The sequence below is a fragment of the Hevea brasiliensis genome, chromosome 3 (assembly GCF_030052815.1).
Source record: "Hevea brasiliensis isolate MT/VB/25A 57/8 chromosome 3, ASM3005281v1, whole genome shotgun sequence".
Classification (NCBI taxonomy): Eukaryota; Viridiplantae; Streptophyta; class Magnoliopsida; order Malpighiales; family Euphorbiaceae; genus Hevea; species Hevea brasiliensis.
Genome location: NC_079495.1, coordinates 77,927,565 through 77,949,868, shown reverse-complemented (window position 1 = coordinate 77,949,868; position 22,304 = coordinate 77,927,565). Strand labels below are relative to the sequence as shown.

At 34.8% G+C, this 22,304-nt stretch overlaps 1 protein-coding gene across 1 annotated transcript; it reads right to left on the bottom strand.

Moving 5' to 3' along the window:
- Positions 1-1,875: 1,875 nt before the first annotated feature.
- On the bottom strand, positions 1,876-11,022 carry LOC110662943 (uncharacterized). The gene is made up of 2 exons (XM_021822117.2): positions 10,662-11,022; positions 1,876-4,442 (listed from the first exon to the last, which is right to left on the bottom strand). The coding sequence occupies exons 1-2, from the start codon at positions 10,666-10,668 to the stop codon at positions 2,353-2,355; spliced, it is 2,097 nt and encodes a 698-aa protein (XP_021677809.1). The 5' UTR covers positions 10,669-11,022; the 3' UTR covers positions 1,876-2,352.
- Positions 11,023-22,304: the final 11,282 nt, after the last annotated feature.

Genomic DNA, 22,304 nt, shown 5'->3' with positions numbered 1-22,304 from the left:
AATGGGTTGATTTAGGGTTTTTACTTGGTATTTTCTCTTCAATTTGAGAGAATTTGGGCCGTTAAAATGAAAACAAAAGAAAGGGGAAGAAGGATGAGTTTGGCTGGCTACTTGGGAGGAAGAAGATAAGGTTGCTTTTATTTGCTTTTAACCATTGGCCCTTCATTCTTTGTCCATTGATCCTTGAGGTGTTTTCTCTTATTTCTAATCTTTCCCTAAAACTTTGTAATTTATTCAAGTTAGTTCTCCAATTTTTTGTTTGCCCCTTATTAATTAATTCAATTTGGTTCTCTAACCATTGGTGGCCAGATTTCTAAGTATGCATGGAGGCAATTTCACACACAAATATATTTTGAAATTTATATGAATACCTTTTAGGGTAAATTGAGGATGTTACAAGCTGAGCTCCCCAAATTATGCATTTTATTATATTACAGGTCGGGTGAGTTTTCCTTCCCATTGAATTGCCTATTTTATGTCAGATTCTATTCATTTGTTTTCTTGAGTTGGGCCTTTCATTTTGAGTTTGGTTGTTGAATTATAATTATGTAGACTCACCAAAAGTTTCGGAAGCCTTTTGCTGACCCAAATCCTAGTATGAATCCAACCCTTGAAATCGGATCGTGACAATGTATATATATATATATATATATATATATATATATATATATATATATATATATATATATATATATATATATACTCTCAATAATTTTCTAGTTCTCTCGTCTCATATTGAATAAGATTAAATGTTTAAATTTTCACAATCTTTTTTTATGAAAATTTTAAATAAAAAATAGAATATTTTGCAAAATAAAAATATATGCTTTTAATAAACGATCATTGTAAAGATATTTTTGAATTTTAATTTTTTTTTAATTTTATCTAATACTTTGATTTTTTTTAATTTATATATAAAATATTTCTAGTCAGTGATATTGTTGATAGGCAAATACACCTTATCAAATAGGTAGAGATTTTGCATATTTTTATGATGAGTGATTTCGAAATCCTTATGTTGATTATTTTTTAATTGGCCAAAGTGAAATGGGTGCTAAGAATTCGTCAAGTTCTTTATGTATGCAGGAACTGAGAAACAATAATAGACGAGCCGATAATGAAGCAACTGACAATGTCTTTCAAATGCCGATGTCAACAAGCCATGCCATTTTACCATTTCGGCAAAACCTTTCTCCGCTAATTTTGACGCACTGGTTCTGATCTTAGCGGTTCACCGTTGGGCATCCTTCCTCATCACCGTGGAGCCCCTGTTTCTCCTCCTTTTGGTTTCTTCTTATTCTGCATCAATAGTTAATTGTAAAAGATGGCATAGCTTTTTGTAAGCAAGACTAACGATTCTATTCTCTCTCTCTCTCTCTCTTTAATTCACAATATTTAACACCCTAATACATTTTAAAAAAAAAAAAAAAGTTATCACATGTACCCACTATGCAACCAGTACCTACGCTATGTTACAATTTCGTGCACACCTACACCACTACATATACACCAGATATCTATTCAGGACCCAAGTTAAAAATGATTCAGATGAAAAGTCTATCTCCAAAATCTTCCACCATTATCTTTGTTGCCATTATGTATCTATAGCCGGCGGAATATGCATAATTGGAGTTCTATAGACTTCATTTTCTTTAAAATTCAAAGAGGGAAGCTAAAAAGAACAGGTTAAGTCCCACCCGTAATACAGTTCAAATAACCTAACCATTGCACTGATATTGTTCGTGTCAAGCAATCCAACAGCCAACAGCTTCGCTTATTTGCATTTTCGTGCAAGAATATCCAACATAAACTGAAATACCATAGCTCAGTACAAGTTATGAGAAAAAAAATAATAATAAAAACAAAATGAAACAATACACACAAAGTACACCCATACCCAATCAATAAATTCATGGTAAAGCACTGTACCTGACTATGCAGAGAATTGTTCAATCTCAGACACCTTAATCATACAAATTTAAGGACAATCTTCATAGCTCATATCTTTACAAAGAAATGTCAGCAAATAATACAATGTATGTATCTATAAACAACTCCAAACAGAAAGCAACGATATTTCAACCTCTGCAGAATGTGGGTGCACACCAATCCAACAAACTATAACCAAAAATTTCTCCAATACGAATGGCTGATCTATGTTGAAAGCCCCCATGACCTCCATAGTAAAAGAGATATCCCAAACCATTATCAAAATTTTCCAGTAATTTATTTCTTTTGTACTTCAACTATTGGAGACTTCCACCGATCGTCCATATTGTTGCAGCAAGGGGGTGAAAACAACTAAGATGAGCGAAGGGTTTGTTTTTTGCTAATTTAGCCAGTAGAGAAGTCCTAGCTTGAAGTGTCAACTTCCTTCCCGTGGTCTTCATCATGAATATTTCCCCTTAACCTTCTTAGCCATATATCGTAATCAATTGGATATGGTGTTCCACATAGACTGTCTACATAATCAGCAAATGCTTTCAACACAGTTGAGACATCACCAAGCTTCTGCTGAATTAATCTCCTTGACCAAGAGGTCTCTCGCCATTGCAGTGCCCCCTCAACTGAATCCATATCAGGCAAAGGACCACCGCAGGAAAAATAAAGCATATACACCAGGCTCTCTGCATCCGAAGCTGAGCACAACTTTCCCTCTTGCAGAGCATAAGTTGAAGAGTAGTGGAGATTCATGGCAGGACGATCCCTGTCTTCAAGAATAGCATGACCCCAGCCAATAAGAACGAAAAAAGGATGCCTTGCACCAGATCTCACACAAATTACATTCTCTGGCCTGATATCTCCATGCCGAATGCCAGCAGAAGAGGCAATAGCAAGTGCTGATAAGCAATCATGACAACACCTGATAGCCTCATCCAAACCAAACCTGCTGGCACTTACCATATCAGCAACTGTTTCACCAACTGGGCTGGTCACAAGAATTGGGGTACCACACCAAGGGTGATCACAGTTTCCACCTAAGCTGGGTTTCCGACACTGGCCAGGGTGAATAATCCTGCCAGAAGCACCTAACTGTGGTAGATATTTGCTAGATAGACCTTTCTGTCTCATAATGGTCAATATCTTAGTCTGCCTTTGAACTTGATACCATAAATTCATATCCTCCCATGCTGGCTCCAGTTGAGAAGGATGGGAACCAACAAAAAGGAATAGGGATTTACCTGGATCTTCAACAGGAGATGCAATGTAATACCGTAGTTCTCCATTATACAGGACATCAGCAATCTGATAACCCCTTCGCTGGTCTGAATCCTCCAACCATAATACAGACCCTACATCCAACTTCATTATTAAACCTTCGGACTCGACTTTGATGGATTCATCCTGAACTTCAACAATTTCAGGAGATCCACTACGATGCTGAAACCGAAAGAGACCATTTCCATTGACTCTAGTATCCCCTAACTGCCGTTCCACTCTTCTTGTTTGTAAGCGAGAACCATGATCAGCTGCTAAATCTTCAATTGAATGCTTTGGCATCCCAGCAAATTGCATAATGCAGTGGAATGTTGCAAAAAGTACCTGTAGAGCACCAATATCTCCCCAGTTGGCATTTCCAAGCTTGTTCCAGATCCTATCAATCGGGGAGACTGAGACTCTACAATGTTCTTTTATCCACTCTGCTGAACACTCATAAACATTTTTCACATCAAAATCCATTTTATTTACATCTCCTTCAACTTTAACAACCCCACCATATTGAGAATCAACAAGAAGAAGAAAGACACAGTTTGAAGACTCAGAAAAGCTCAATCTGCTTAAGCTTCTTGATAATAGCATGCGTACAGCATAGAAGAGAGCCTCACCTAAAACAGATAATGAAGGCAGCTGATCACTTCCCATAGAAAGGCTTCTAATATCAGGCCTCAAAAGTGCCAGTTCAAGAATTTGGTTCCATTTTCCATGTGGATGTCTAGGGTTGTTCAGCAATATACCAGTAGCACAAAGTCCTCCAAGCTTTCCATTAGCTATTGCTTTCTCAGCCTGGTAGAATTTTAAGTTTGCATTGTATAGACAGGCAATGGAGAAAGGCATGGGATCATCCTCACTCCAAAATGCTTCCCACAGACCCTTCACACTTGCATGTAGAAAATCTTCAATAGCAAGATAAGCAGTTGCTTCCACAGCATCAGACGTTGAACCATACATAGCATTGGGCATCCGAATTAGCTGCTGAAATGAAACCCCTTCCAATGCATAGTCAAACTTTTGAAGTTCTATCAACTCAAATGGGACATCAAATGCAGATTTTTCTGCTGCTGACTTCTCCAATATGGATTCAAACCAGTCCTCAAGTTTGGCAGTCAGAATTTCACTGTCCACAAACCTATAGAAAAACTCCTTGCGGTTACGAGACTTGCCAGATGATACACTAGACCTTTTTGTCCCAGATCCTACAGATTCTTGGTCTGGGGATCCACCTGTCAAATAACAAGTTCTCAATATTTATTGTTCAGTTACACTTAAGATATATTTTTTTTCTATAATAATAATGGAATTAAACATATGATGCTAATGCAAATATGGTACAGCAAAACATTCTCAATGGTCAAGCTGTCAAAGCAAGCAGAAAAGCCATGAGATCTGCAGTAAAATACAAAAATATAGGTCAACAACATAATATGTTTGACCAAGCATTTAGAATGACGGACACAAAAGCATGAGTTATGCAGAACCAATAGAGTTATGAGGAACCAGGGTTGAGAAACAAATTCTCAAAGGTAGAGAAATATATCCTCTTGATTTCTCAAATAAAGAAGAGAAATAAAGTCTCAGATCTTATTAATTGTCAACAATAATATCATAATAATCTCCCCCAAAATACGTGAAAGACATAGGTATTTATAGTATAGTAACTAGTCCTACTAATAATATGATTTGGAATCCTTACACAAGATTAACACTAAATTCCCATATAACAAAATACTAAACCTAATAGAACCATATAAATATTCCTAAATAATAGAATTCCTAAACGATAGAAACCAAAACTTCCTAATTCTATAATGAATATAATTCCTAGGTTGAGTCTTCTTCCAATACTGCATTAGTGAGGCTTTTCACTAGGGTTTTAACATAATGGTATTATATAATGAAACAGCAATGTGTTGCAACATTTTGTTGTGATAATAAGGAGAATAGGAGTTGTGAGAATGCACAGGAGAATATATTGTATAAATAAGGAAGTGTTGTAACTGGGACAAATTTTGATAACTGTCCCTGAACTTATCTAGTTGTAACATTACAGTCTCTCAACTTAAAAATGTAACATAAAACTCTATCAACTTTCATATTTTGCACAGTAAAATCTATATAATCTCCAATTACCAGTTTTTCAGTTAGATGCTAACCCAAACAGTTCCAGCATGGATTTTAATCAGAAATTCTCTTTTCTCTTTCAAGTCATGTGTAAGTTGAATCATTTTTCTCTTTATAGACAGAATAATTTTTTATGTATAAATAGCATAATTTTACACTTTGCATAAGAAAAAAGAGAGAAATGTTGACTAAGCGCCATGCGAGAGCTATTCACATCAGTTTCTAACTAAAAAATCGGTAATTGAAAGTCAGAGGGATTTTTCTGTGCAAAATTTGAAAGATTATGGAGTTTTATGCTACATTTTAAAGTTAAAGGACTGTAGTGTTACAACTATATAAGTTCAGGGAGAATTGTTGAAATTTATCTATTGTAACTTATTGGGGTAAGTGAAGAATTGAATAATACAACAATCACTTCTCTCTCTAATTCTCTCTTTCTCTCCCTCCTCCCTTCTTTCTCGATCTTTCTCTTCTTCTTTGTTCTTTTCTTCCCTCTTCTTCTGCAGGTTTTGGGTCTTGGGAATTCTGACACATAACACATTTGAGGATCACAGGTGAAAAGGTCTATTAACTGCTACACTCTGTTACAGATTGTTATACGTTGCCATTACACTACATGTGTCATTTTCTTTGCAAGGTAACTTTTAAAATGACTGTTGGATACCCACCCTGAAATAGCCACGATAAAACCAAAGTTATCCCTGCTGTTTAAGCTGTTAAAAACTTATTACATAAACCAAATGATAACATTCACAGAATAAAATGAAAGGTCAAAAACCAAAAACTAACAGATTCAACCAAGAAAGAAAAAAATATAAAAAAAAAATCTGGTTATTTTGGTGGTTAAGGCATGAGAAGAAGAAAATAATATCCATAGAAGGGTGTTGCCGATCCTAAGAAGTTCAAAAGCTGCACAATGAAGGAATTAAGATGGCTAAATGGCAAACATATCTACAAATAAAAGCATCACAAATTCCACATCTAGTAAAATTATGCAAGAACACAATCAGCTTCCAGTCCCAGAAATTCAATATCACTTCAGATAAACCATGCCTTTCCAAATCAGTTCATCTGTACCATCCACAACAGAACCATTTTCCATCAATGAAATGGCCTTTGCTTACATATTTTTCTTGAACTACATTAAAAAATGGAGAAGGAAGAAGCAGCAGAAGAAGAAGGGAGAAGGGGAAAAAAAAAAAAAAAAACAGCAGAAGTTCAGGACCATTCCACCTTGTTCAGACTTCAGACCATATTTTCTACCAGATGTTGAGCTTCAGCCACCTAATGTTACAATGCAGAAGTTCTGAATTATGGCATGAAACAAACGAACATGCATAAACCCATAGCGTGATCTGAAACTGGCTCACACACCATCAAGTTATTTTCCAAGGATAAAACTTAGACACCAAGGAACTTGAACACAAAATTATTAATATTGTAAGTCTTATAAAATTTTCTAATTAACTCATCTACATCCATACAGTAGAGAGAGACTAAAATTATGAGTAAAAGAATCAGACTGTAGCGGCTTAAAAAGAATACTGTCAAATTTGTTTGATTATTTTGCAATATGACCTACATTATTTACTTGTGCCAATGGCAACCTTTGACATGAAGCACATGTGTTCAGAGTGTTATCAAAAGTAAAAGGTGCCCTTGTCAGGTGGCAAGACCCCCCAACAACCAAGACACTAGGTGTAAACTAGCCATTTGGCCAAGTCCAAGGATTGAACCCAAAATCGTTTAGAGTGGAGAAAGAAATTCATATAGCTGACCCTAATAAATTTTTGGGATAAACGCTTAGTTGAGTTGTATCACCATAAATGCAATATGATCAACAAAAGAATATTATTTAGATAGGCTGAAAGTAAAATAACTCAAAAAAACAAAATTTATAACTTCAACAAAAGTTTCTAGCAAGAAAATCTAAAATGCTAGAATCTTCATAATATCCAGAAAAATTTCCACATAGCAGTCAATCTCATGCACTTTCTCTAAACTAAACTCTTCCTCTTCAAAGATTTACTTCCCTGGAACTTGAAGCCGTTGTATTTTCTCTTATATATCAACAGTTTCTCCAAATAAAAATCATTCAAAATCAAAATATTTAACCATGAGATTCAGTCTTCTGTTTCTTTCACTTTTGTTTTGCTCCAAGTTATGGTCTTTATTCTCCTACTTGTATTTGTAAAAGAGCAGAACACCTTTTGTCCTACTGAAGCTCATGGTGCTTTTGTAATAAATGACAGCAACATATATCAAGCAAAAAAGGCTAATAAGTACCAAATAAATGAGGAGAAAGCCTCACATTCCTAGACCCAAGGTAGCACCTAGGATCACCTCACCTGGACCTAGTTATGGCTCTTAGGTTATGCCCTGCCTCACCCAATTGCACAGCTTAGCTGACAGCACTGCATGTGGTCAATCATAATTTCAAAGTTCCTAAATAGATCTTCTATCGGTTGCCATCACACTTTCAATATATTATTATCTGCAGGGAATTTCATAGCCAATATCAAATTTCAAAAGAATGACTCTTTCTTCTCTTCCCTTTTTTCTTCTTTTATTTTTCCCCCTTTGTGCATGCGTGCTTATGTTTTCTTCATTGGAAATGTGCTTCCGATATAGACCTTTAAACTAACCTCTTTCTCAACATGCTGTATCATAGTTATTAAAAGCACGCCTCAGGTTCTAGGCTCACCAGACTCCAACCCTAGGCAGCATTCACTAGGACCTTGCCTTATGCGCCTAGGCGTGCGCCTTGCTCCAAGCACAAGGCTCTAGAAAGATGCGCCTTTTTTATTTCCACCTTCGGCCAGCACTTCCACTAATAAAAAGCACTATCACTCAACTCGAAATTTGTCGATCTATTATAGTTCGATATTGATGCACTAAGAAGTTATCGAACTGAGTACTGTTAGAAATAACTAGTCGCTAAAATCCCATCAAATCACTACAACCAGTATCACAAACCTCCCCTATTTCTATTTTCAACACTACCACTCTCTTATTATCTTTTAAAAAAAATATATTTGCATGTACACCTATTTCAAGATCTATGCCAAAAGAAAAAGGAAAAGCATCATCCACTAACTTGAAAACTAAATAATACTCTTTTAGTTCTTAAGATGAAGAAGATGATGAAGATATTTATTTTGAAGATGAGTATCAAGAAGATAAAGGTGTAGAAGAAGATGAAGAAGATTATAATGCTACTCTTGATGAAGATTGAAGAGTAGTTATTTTATGATTGCTTGACTTTAATTTTGAGACATTAAAAGACTATTCAAGTTTTAATATATTAGTACAAGAATACTTATTACTTACTATTATTTCTAGTTTTATGTTATTTAAAGCTCAATGGAATATTCACATTTATTTGACTTTTCGTGATTTTTTTTTTTGTGCCACATCTCGCTTAGGCACGCGCCTGCACCTTGCGCCTTGTGCCTAGGCTCTAGGACCCCTTGGCGCCTTAATACGCCTTGAGCCTTTGATAACTATGTGCTGTATATGAGACATGATTGGCAACATGATAATTGAAATGTCATCTACCATAAAAGGTGAAAACTTAAGGTGGTCCCCTAATCACCTCATGACAGCTAAACAAAGACTTAACTCTATCTCCAGATATAACATTCAGCAACAGGTTCCATTCTCAAAATAAAATACTCTGAAAAATAATGGCTACAAAATTATGCAGAGACTAGCAAACATGAATCAGGAAAGCAAACAAGATTCAAACAGTTAATTGGATTCAGTTTTCTGCAAATTTTATCAAGCATACTATAATCATCAATAAATTAAAATTTTAGTATTTTACCACAATAGACACCACATAAGAAGATGAATATAACAATATCCTATAATAAACCAGAACAACTATTGGATTCGACCGAAAAAAAAAAAAAAAAAAAAAGAGTAAACTCTGTCGTGACATAAAGATTCTCCGTCGTGACATAAAGATTTCTAGATTAGCCAAAATTTAATTGGAGTTAAGACAAGCTACTAGGTCTAGAATAAATCTCGGTTGATGTGATTGTGTTTTAATCAGTATGAAATTAATGAACCAAAAAGTCAAGTCATTTGCAATAAATGAAGCCTTTAACGCCTTGAATTTCTCAGAAACTCTCTCTCTTCACGTGTGCAGCCATATAAAGTTACTCAGTTTCTACTCCCAAACAATGTCATATAGGATTCTGTGTCTGCCAATTTTTAGAAAATTGACAACAGCTATCAAGCATTGGCATCCGAGTTTTACATCATTCCATCTATTCCTAGAGTTTCTCCTCACTTACACTTGACCCATTACCTTCTAACATACACATCCTGACATCATAAGCTTTAAACATGAATTGCCAATAAAGAGAATATTGTTAATTATCAGTTCTATAATTTGCATGACCACAAATTGTTTACATTTTGCAATTTTGTAATTCTCCCATGGCCAACTTCCAGTAAAAAATTAATCAGCTTCTATCTGCATTTGCACACCCAGTTCTAGACTATTCCATACACACAGAGTCTTCCTGTTTTACATGCAATAACAAAATAACAAGAGCCAAGTAACCATATCCCAATATTGCATGATCTAGAACTTCTACTATATGTACCCCAAGTCACAAGTTTTAACAGACAATTGCCCCTTATAATTAGTCAACATCAGAATTAAGCACATAACAAGCATAAAATTACATTGAAAGCTTTTATTCAATCCTAAGAAGTTAGCTTTTAGCACTCATTCTTTGGAAAATCAAAGTAACATAATTATATTTAAAAAAGAAGAGGGGAAAAAGAGTATTGTATTACACACACACACACACACACACACACACACACACATAGATACGCAGAAAAGAAAACGAAAATTGCACTTGAACATTTTCAATTCCACAAGGAAGAGCCAAACCCAAATAGAAATGCACTTAAAAATAATCCAAAATCAATTGAAGTTTGAATCAACAAGATGGGATCCGAATCTACATCATTCAGCTTGCTCGCACATGCTCAATTATGAAAATTTCCAAATAAACTATGGATTCTACAGTTGCCAATTAATTCAGGTATCTCAAAATTGAAGATCAACCCATCACGCAGAACAGGAATCTACATAATCTATGAAAAATATTACCCAAAAAAAAAAAAACTCACAGTTGCCAATTCAAGATTACGAGACCAAAGAACCAACAAAAAAACAAACATCTAAAATGGCCGGAAATCACAAGAGTCAAATCGACTTCCGAGCGAAGTAAAAACAAGTCAAAGGACAGAGAATTTAGGGTTTCAGCGCTGAAAGAAAAAGAAAAAGGAAGATTCACCTTCCATGATATGGAGTTTCAGAGCTGAAGATCTTCTCGGTAGATGATGCCTTAACTGAGTACAAGACTTGAAGCTTGCGCTTTGATAAAAAGGAATATAGTTTGGATTTGCATTCTTTTGTATATATGTATGCAATTTTTGCTTAGGATCGTTGGAAGAGGACTCTGCTAAACAATGGCTATCTTCAGCTATAGGGATGTTGTAGTTGTAGATTACAGATAAAATACAAGTAGTGCGTGGAAATTTCGAGTTTGAAAAACAATGGAAGTAAGAAATGAAAATATTGGAGTTATAGGGAAATATAATGTGATTTTCGCTTTTATTGGAGTTTTGGCCCTTAATTTTTTCCTAAAAAAATATAGAAATGTAATGTGATTTTCGCTTTTACATTCTAAGGTATCTTATTTTTCCAACGATTTATTTTATATACTGTTTGCGTCAAAAGTATTTATTTTTAGATTACTAAATATTTTTTTTTATAATTAATTAAAATTTGTTATGAATATATTTAAGATGAACTTCCATTAGCATTTTTAACTCTAAACTCTTAATTTTCTCTCTCTAAGTTCAATATAATTCATTAAGTATTTTATTAATTATGAATCTTTATTTTCTCATATTTTCCTATAAATAAAGACATTATATATGATATACAATTAAAAATCAATAAGAAATCTACTTTCTCTCAATCTTCTCCTCTCTATTATTCTCTTAGTTTTACATTATTTTATAACACATTATCAGCACCAGTCTCTATTCTCAACCATATATAGGATCATATATAGGTTTCATTTTCTCTATGGTTTCAAAAGTACTTAGGCTGAATAATTGGATAACTGGTAATTTACAACAACTTATGTAACACCCTCATACTAAGTAATCTTGTATATTCTACTATTCCGGTGACAAATATTTGTTCAGATAGCTAGGATGTCTATAACCATAATTAAATTGCATAGAGAGATTAGAAATAAAATTAATTAAGATCAAATGAGGTTGGATGAACATAAGAAAAATGAAGCACAAACCGATTAAATGAGCCTAAATTCTGATGATGAGTGATCAACTTAGGAAGTGACTGCGAGCTCAGTTGCTATCCTAAATTTGTGTGGGACCCCATGGCATCCTTAGTTAGGGGATAATTGCGAAACTATTGAGAACTACAAAATCATGGAAATAAAGAGGGAACAAGCACAAATAAATGAATCAGAACTTAAAGACTCATCGGGTATTATTAAAAGATAGACTATAACCTGATGAGGGGTATTTTGGTCAATTCACTCTTGGAGGTGACTTTTGACCTAAATGTCTATTAAAAATATTGAAAAAGGAATTAAAAATGAATAAATGTAGGGAAAGAAAATAAAAATAAATGAAAATTTCTAATTTTAATTCCATTATGAAATCACCATGACCTAAGTATATAACTCAACTCAACTCAACTAAGCCTTTATCCCAAAAATTTGGGGTCGGCTATATGGATTCGCTTTTTCCACTCTGAACGATTTTGGGTTAAATCCTCAGACACCATGACCTAAGTATGACACAACTAAAAATTATAATTTTGAATTACTAAATTTTGGGGATAATTATTAGAAAAAAAAAGACAAAATTAATTAAAATCAAAATCATCTTCTTTCCCATCCCATTTGGCTGGCTCACCTATCCTTTCTCTCTCTCTCACCATTTTCTCCATTGTTAAGTGAATCTTAAGCTTGGGAAGCCCTACTTTCATCCACCAATCTCACCTAAAATTTGTAGAAAACTTAGAATCAACACTAAATTAGAAGATTTGGAAGTAAGAAATTAGGAGAAAGTGGAAGATTAGAAGAGTTGGAAGAACTCCATTAGAGTTAAGCTTTCTTTTAAGCTAACTTGACTATGTATGCATGGAAATAAGCTTGGATATGAGGATTTAACTTTAGAAATCATAAAAATTATGCATGAATCTTGATGTAAGAATTTCGATCAGCTTAGGAACCTTAGGGTTTTGGTATGTTTTAAATGAATTGAGCATGAAATTGAGCTTATATGAAGTGGTATTCATGAGTTAGGTGTTGAGCTTGCATGACTTTGCATGAGTTTAGAAGATGGAAAAATTAGGGTTTATGGAAATTAGGACTTTCATGGTATGTTATAAAATTGATGTTTATAAGGCCTAATTATTGTCATTTGGCATACTTTAGTTGAGAAATTATGTTAAATTGATGAAAGAAATTGATGGACTTGTAGTGTGTTGAGTTGCTAGAATTTTGGACCCTTGAGTCCAATAGGGTTAAATGAGTATAAGTTGAGCTACATAGCTCCAATTAATGTGAGGCTAATTGGAGATGAAACCTAAGACATAATGCTAGAATTTTCATGAAGACACCTTGTTCAGAAATTGACCATAGATTGCTCTAAATTTGGCTTGAATCCAGATTGCAATTCTAGACCTGACAAAAAATGACTAAATAAATAGTACTTAGTAAATTAGACATAACTCACACTAGGAAACTCTAATTGACCTATTCTTAAACCAATGGAAACTTGAGACATAGAAGAACAATTTTTATGAAGATAATAGAGCTAAATTATGACCTTAAATTGATGAAATTGCTAGACTCAATTGGTCCAGCAAATCTGCCCTGATTCTAAACTAACCTAGAAATTCTGGATAATTACTTATCCGACCAGTTTTGGCAAAATTGTCATAACTTGGGTTACAAAAATGCAAATTATGTGATTCTAAAGCCAAAATTCTCATAAGACATAAAACTAAAAATTTCATGTTTTGATGAAAACCCAGATCCTAAGTAACTTAGGGAAATGGTTAGGAGAAGTTAGGAATTTCCAATCTGAAATTCCTGCACTGGAACCAGTTTCTGCCATTTGATCTCAGGACAGTAATTAGACCATAACTTTCAGTAGAAAATTCCAAATGGGATGAACCAAAATGATCTGAAAACCTAAGAATTAGGACTACAACATTGGTTCAGAAACCTTACCCAAATTTTAGGTGTAAGACCCCTAAATATTAATTGCAAAGTTGACCTAAAACTTGGAATTCTGGAGTTATAGGATTTATGAGTCCAAGTTGGTTAATTAGCCATAACTTACCCTACACAACTTCAAATTTAGTGATTCTTAATCCTGTGTAACCATGAGACATAGGAAAACAACTTATATGAAGAACACCAAGCCAAATTATGACTATAACTTATCCAATTAGCTTGACAAAGTTGAGTTCCAAAATCTACCATATTCTAGAATAGTATTGGTCACTGGACCAGTACTTGGTAAATTGACTATAACTAGAGCTACAAAACTCCAAATTAAGTGATTCAAATTGGAAAATAAAACTAAGATATAGAGGAACAAATTTCATAAAGAACACTTCATCAAATTATGACTAAAACTAAGTTGAAATAGGGTTACAAAATCAGGGTCTAAAATTGCCCTAAACCCAGAACATATGAAATTTCAAAATTTACTTAGGGATGCATTAGGCATTTATTTGAGTAGTTATTGAAGATAATTGGGAGGAGTATTAAAATAATTTAATTGTATATTTTCAGTGGAAAAGGAGACTTTGAAGGATAAGGAGAATTGAGTCAAGAAAAAGAAGATTCACATAAGGTTTGTGCACAACTAATCCTATTTCCTATTTCCTTGTTTTTCAATTGGAAATTAATTTGAATAAGCTTATATGAATGATTTATAATTTTTATTGCATTGAGAATTTTAATTTGACAAATTGTGTGTTGCTAACCCTATAAGGGAAATTTATGAATGAAATGTGATTGTTGATTTGCAATGAAATTCTTTGAATGAAATTATTTGGATCGTTTTGAAATCACACTTGGTATGACAATTTCATATTATGTTCCTCCCCTATTTATGGGGTTGAGTTTGATTATGTTTCCTCCCTCTCTGGCTTGTCAGTTGAGTTGAGTTCGGATGAGTACTCATATAGCTAGCTAGCCACCTCCCTCATTAATTTCGGTTAGTGAGGTTGTAGATTGCTTTGTCATGGTGTACAACACAGCATTGATTAAAAATTTTGTGTCATGACCTAAGCTGTGTGAATTGTTGGCAACACTGTCGTTTGAAATTACTTTGATAAATTGTTATTGAAAATGTTGGTATTAGTTTTGTGATTTATGGAATTGTGAATATTTTAAACTCTTGTTTACCAATTGATAAACTATGTTTATAGTGAGTTTTAATTTTTAGTTGTGCACCACTGAGTGTTATGCTCAGCGATAGCTGTTTCATGCTGTCACAGGTAAGAGAAAAGAAAGAGCTGCAGAGTGAGCAGTGTGGAGTAGTATTAGACCTAGCTTCAAGTATACATCTTAGGTATACCCTTTTGTAAATTAATTTTGATGTAAATTAATCTATATGCACATAAAGACAAATGAGCAGTTGTATAAACAAAATTGTAATAATATTTTATTACCTTTGCTATGTAAATTTATGTAAGAACCTCTATTTTGATTTGTATATGAAAAGAACACACTTATTGGTATTGAATGAATAAAAGAGATGACTTGGGTTTGAATTGTGGATGATACATTTTTATGAATTAATTTTCACAGATTTAGAAGAACTGTTTTATTGTATTTTTAACTGTCACCATGTGGATTTTCTGTAAAATTTTAAAAATACCTATTAACTCCTAAATAAATTTTATAATACTCAATTGAATCAAAGACACTTTGATAATCTTTTTATCACCACACTAAGCCTATAAAATGACTTTGATACATTAAAATCTCTTGTAGCATATTTAATAGATTATTGGTAGGCGAAGTTCGGTAATTTATTAGGTATATTACAGGATCATGTTATGTCTTACAGAGGGGTAATGTTACACCTTATCCCTTGTAAGGCATGACATGTTCCCGTAGCATGCCTAATGAATCACCGAACTCCACCAACCGATAACCCATTTGTTATGCTACAAAGGATTTTAAAACAAAACCATAGCTTTTTATCTTATCAATTCTTTTGCGGAAAACTGTATGAGAATAGTTAAAATTCCATGCAAACATTCATTGGAAATAATGATAGACTAAATATTGCAAAAGTTACATTTTCATAAGTCTCAAAGTAAAATACAAAATAATTACAAACTCAAAATGTGATAGCAATGCAATGTTTTTAAATACAAACTGCTCAATGTCCGTACATCCATGCATATAGGTACAAAATACATCAAAAGGAAATTACAGGGGGTATGACTACAATATATACCCATAAATAATACCAAAATGCTGCTTCCAAGTCTCTCACTTGGCAGCCTTCTCCTTTCCCTTACCTGTGACAGCATAAAGAAGCTATCGCTGAGTATATCACTCAGTGGTGCACAACTAATAACTTTAAAACTTAAAGTAAAACATAATTTGTCAAAGCATAATAAATCACATTTTTCTTAAGCATGAAAACTTCACAATAGTTCTAAGTTCATAAGAGCCATTTATTGGAATAACATTTCAAATGAGAAATCACACTTCATAAATCACAATTCACAAAGCATTAGTGTTGCCAACATCAACACACAGTTCAAGCCATGACACAAAATTTCACGATCAGTGCCGTGTTGTACACCACGATAAAGCAATCTCAACCTCACTAACCGTTATTAATGAGGGAAAGGGCTAGCTAGCTAATGAGTACTCATGTAGTCTTACCCCACTAACCATTATTAATGGGAGACATAATCAATATCAATTATAAAACCCCAAGTAGCCGTTACTACTGGGGAGTTCCGAAGGGACTGTCATGCTAACTGTGGTTTCAAAACAACTTTCAAGAGTTTCTAAATCAATAATCACGTTTGCAAAACAATAGCATATTCAAATCATCATAAAATCCATAAAAGGGGTGGCAACACACAAATTCCTCAAATACAAGAGAAAAACATACCTCATTCAAAATAAACTCATTTCAAATCAAACTCATTCAAATAAACTTATTCAAATCAATTTATGAAGCTAAAACAAAGAAAAATGTTAGTTGTGCACAAACCTTCAATGCTCTCCTTTATTGTTACCTACTTCTCCTTGTCCGTTCCAACTTCTTTTTCTACTGAAAATACACAAATAGAATACCTCAATACCAATCTCAATTGCTGCTAAGAACTCATTATATGCATGTCTAATGCATCCCAAGTTAGCTTTGAAAATTTTAGAATATTTTGGTTTTGGGACAGCTTGGTGCCCCAATCTTTGAACCCAATTTTTACCTAGTTTCAATCATAATTTGGTGAGATGTTCTTCATGAAAATTGTTCATTTAGGTCTTAACTTTATTTTCCTTTTTGAATCGCCTAATTCGGAGCTGTGTAGCTCAAGTTATGCGAAAAACACCATTACTGTTCACGTCACTGTTCATGCTGCAGATTTTGTTCTGGCAGATTTATCGATCCAACTTTGTTCAGCAATTTGACCAAGTTAAGTCCATAATTTGGTCTAATGTTCTTCATATGAAATGTTCTACTATGTCTGAGGTTTCCATCGGTTTAAGAATCGACTAAATCGGAGTTTTCTAGAGAGATTTATAACCTTGCAAAGTTTACTGTTCATTTGGTCAATTTTAGGTGCCCAGATTCTGGCAGATTCGGTGACCCGAGTTCTTTTCACAATTTGATTGAGTTAAGTTCATAATTTGGCCTAACATTCTTCATATGAAATATTCTACTATATCTTAGGTTTCCATCGGTTTAAGAATCACCTAAATCGGAGTTTTCTAGAGAGAGTTATAGCCTTGCAAAGTTTACTGTTCATTTGGTCAATTTTAGGTGCCCAGATTCTGGCAGATTCGGTGACCCGACTTCTTTTCACAATTTGATTGAGTTAAGTTCATAATTTGGCCTAACATTGATCATATGAAATATTCTACTATGTCTTAGGTTTCCATCGGTTTAAGAATCGCCTAAATCGGAGTTTTCTAGAGAGAGTTATAGCCTTGCAAAGTTTACTGTTCATTTGGCAATTCTGCAGTTTTGCAGATTTAGTAAGTCAACTTTGCTCAATAATTTGATTGGGTTAATGGCATAATTTGGGTTTGTGTTCTTCATGAAAGTTTTAGGTCTATATCTCATCTAATTACTGGTAAAAGTTCAGGTCATTTTGACCTGCCTAGCTTGAGTTATGACCCAAACACAATTACTGTTCATGTGTACTGTTCATACTGCAATTTCTCAAGTTTGGTCGGTTTGTTCACTAGGTTTTGGTCACTTTTTGGGCGTGCTTCCTAAATGAAAATTATGTCATTTAGTGCCTATTTTTAGTCCCAATTGGTCCCATTCCAATTGCACTTGTAAAATTTCATTTTTGATCCCTCAAAATTGACTTTTGGTCATGCTTCATACCCAATCCGAATTTGGCTTTGATTTAAACACTTCTCACACACTTAATTAGGTCACAAATGGCCATTTCTTTACTTAAACTATGTCAAAGACATCATTTAGCACTTCTTTACATTTTTGGTCTCTAAACCCTAATGTTCAAAACCCTAATTTTTCTCCCATTTGGCTAAAACCCTAGTTTAGGTTCCATATATGTTTTCTTTCATTTTCTTATGAAATTTCATCATAAATTAACTTCATTCAAAGCTTATACAACTAATCTAAAATGAAAAGAAAATTACATCTTGTTAATTTCTTTCCAACTTCACTTTTCTTCCAATTCTTATTCTCCTTGCTTTTAATCTCTCAATCAAATATCTCTTTCATGTTTTCTTTTAGTGGGCTATGGAATTTAAGAAGGGAATTTGAGGGAATTAAAACTTGAGAGGGGAAATCAATGAGGGGAAGAAGTGGAAGAAGAAGAGAAAAAGAGAGAGAGAGAAAGAGAGAGGAGAGGGTGGTGGCCTCTTACGAAAAAAGAAATGAAGAAGACATTTGTCTTCTTATATATATATATATATATATATATATATATATATATATATCCCCAAAATTAGCTTATTAAAATTATAAATTTTAATTGTGCCATAAGGATAATTAAACTTAAATTTTTATTCTCTTTTTTTTTACTTAATTTTTCCTTTTAATTAAATAATTAAATTTAACTATCAAAAGCCCATAAGTCTTTCATTTTAATTTTGTCATAATGGAAATGAAAGTTTAAGTTTTCATTTCTTAAATTTTCCCTTACATATTTTTACTTGAATTTTTCTTCAATTTTTACCCCATAATTTAATTCATTAATTTTATTTAATTTAATTGACATTTTGGTCAAAAGTCAACTCTTGAGGTGAATTGACCAAAATGCCCCTCATCGGGTCATAATTCTTCTTTTTATAATACCCGATGAGTCCTTAGTTTTTTTTTTTTTGTTCACTAGAATTTTTATTGTGTCTATCTCAATTAATTTCTATTTATTTTTGGTCCTCAAGGTATCTTCGAATAGTATTAGTCACGGACAAAAAATAGTACTATTCATAACTCGGAGGTTCGGGGTGTTATAATTCTCCCATCCTTAAAAATAAATTTTGTCCTCGAAATTTACCTGGTCTCAGTTCCTAAATAGCTGTGGGTGCTGTCTCCTTATGTCCTCTTCACGCTCCCATGTAGCCTCTTGGCCTGAATGATGGTTCCACAGCACTTTGACTAGAGGTATATGTTTGTTCCTCAGTTGCTTCACCTCATGTGCCAAGATCTTTATGGGCACTTCATCATATGTCAGGTCTGGATTCACCTCAATCTCCTCCATTGGCAAAATGTGAGAGGGGTCTGATCTGTACCTCCTTAACATGGAGACGTGGAAGACGTTGTGAATCTTTTCTAACTCCGGAGGCAATGCAAGTCTATATGCCAATGGACCCACTCTTTCCAGAACCTCATATGGCCCAATGAAGCGAGGACTTAGTTTCCCCTTTCTACCAAACCTCATGATCCTCTTCCATGGGGAAACTTTCAGGAACACCTTGTCACCCACACTATACCGAATATCTCTTCTCTTTAGGTCAATGTAGGACTTCTGTCTATCCGTTGCAACTTTGAGTCTATCTCTAATGAGCTTAACCTTTTCTTCTGTCTGCTGCACTAATTCTGGACCAATCAACTTCCTCTCACCCACTTCATCCCAACACAAAGGAGTTCTACACTTCCTACCGTAAAGGGCTTCATATGGAGGCATTCCGATGCTTGACTGATAACTGTTGTTGTAGGCAAATTCAATTAAAGGCAAGTGTGTGTCCCAACTCCCTTCAAACTCAATCACACAAGCCCAAAGCATATCCTCCAAAATCTGAATGATCCTTTCAGACTGGCTGTTTGTCTGTGGATGGAATGCTGTACTAAAGTTCAATCTAGTCCCTAGGGCTTTTTGGAGACTACCCCAAAATCTAGAAGTGAACCTAGGATCTCTATCAGACACAATAGACATTGGCACTCCATGCAACCTCACCACTTCGTCAATGTATAGTTTGGCCAATCTTTCCAGGTTGTAATCCATTCTCACTGGCAAAAGTGTGCGACTTGGTCAATCTATCAACAATAACCCAAAGCGCATCATGATTCTTTTATGTACGTGGCGATCTGTCACGAAATCCATATTGATTCTTTCCCATTTCCATTCGAATTGGCAATGGTCAGAGCAACCCCGCAGCACTTGGTGTTCTGCCTTTACTTGCTGACAAGTTAGGCATTTGGCAACATATTCTGCAATGTCTTTCTTCATTCCTCTCCACCAATAGTGCTCTTTCACACTTCTATACATTTTGGTTCCACCAGGGTGCATTGTAAAAGGTGAATCATGTGCTTCCTTTAAAATAGTCTGCCTCAGTTCAACATTCTCAGGAATGCACATTCTGCCCTTATATAATAACAAGCTCTCATCATTTACTGATAATTCTGGTTTCTTGCCATCTCGAGCCTCTTCCATCAACTTCAAATACTTATCATCCTTCGCGTAATCGCTTTAATTTGTTCTCACAAAGATTGGCTTCACTTGCCAAGTAGCTACCATCTGCCCATCTTCATTAATCTCCAAATTAGCATCCAATGCCCTTAATTCATGCACCATGGACAAAGGAGAAACCCTCAAACCAGCCATAGTTTTGCGACTTAAAGCGTCAGCTACAACATTAGCTTTTCCAAGCTGATAGTCTATCAAACAATCATAATCTTTTATCAGCTCTAACCATCTCCTTTGCCTCAAATTTAACTCCTTTTGTGTGCCCAAGTACTTCAAACTTTTATGATCTGTGTATATATAACATCTCTCCCCATACAAGTAATGTCTCCAGATCTTCAAGGCAAAGACAATGGCTGCTAGCTCTAAGTCATGTGTAGGATAATTCCTCTCATGCAGTTTAAGCTGGTGTGAAGCATAGGCAATGACGTTTCTATCTTGCATCAACACACAGCCTAATCCGTTATGAGAAGCATCACTGTATATGGTATACTCCTTACCCAAAGTGGGCAAGGTTAAGACTGGAGCTTCAGTTAAATGCCTCTTTAACTCATCAAAACTTTCCTAGCATCGATCAGTCCACTGAAATTTTACATCCTTCCTAAGTAGCTTGGTCAGTGGAGATGCTAGTATGGAGAATCCCTTCACAAACCTTCGATAATACCCAGCTAAACCAAGGAAACTCCGAACTTCCATGACATTTCTAGGTGGCTTCCAATTAAGAATGACTTCTACTTTGCTAGGATCCACTTGGATACCCTCTGCAGATACAATATGCCCCAAAAATGAAATCTCCTTTAGCCAAAACTCACATTTCGACAGTTTGGCATACAACTGCTTCTCCCTCAAAGTCTACAATACTATCCTTAAGTGCTTGTCGTGTTCCTTTGTATTCTTTGAGTACACCAAAATATCATCAATGAACACCACAACAAACTGTTCCAAATATGGCTTGAGGATAGTGTTCATTAGGCCCATAAAAGCAGCTGGAGCATTAGTCAACCCGAATGGCATTACCAAGAACTCATAGTGGCCATACCGAGTCCTAAAAGCAGTTTTAGGAATCCTTTGCTCTTGCACCCTCAACTGGTAGTAGCCCAATCTCAAGTTAATTTTGGAGAATACAGTTGCATCCTTCAATTGGTCAAACAAATCATCAATCCGTGGCAGAGGATATCTATTCTTTATGGTCACCTTATTCAACTGTCTGTAGTCTATGCATAGGCGGAGAGTACCATCCTTTTTCTTCACAAATAATACTGGTGCTCCCCAAGGTGACACGTTAGGGCAGATGAAACCCTTATCTAACAATTCCTGTAATTGTACCTTCAGCTCTTTCAACTCAGCAGGTGCCATCCTATAAGGAGTGATGGAGATTGGCTCCACACCAGGCATAGTCTCAATTTCAAACTGCACCTCTCTTTCCGGAGGCAATCTCGGTAATTCTTCCAGAAAAACATCTGGAAAATCCCATACTGTAGGAATATCTTTAAGATCTGGACTCCCCACCTGGGTGTCTATCACATGAGCTAGATAAGCTTCACATCCCTTTCTAATCATCTTTCTAGCAAGTGCAGCTGAAATGATGTTGGATGGCAATAACTGCCTCTCCTCATGTATCACTACATCTGCATACTCGGGAAGACCAAAAGTGACTGTCTTCAGTCTACAGTCAATAATGGCGTGATGCCTGGCTAACCAATCCATGCCTAAGATGATATCATAATCTCGGAAGGGC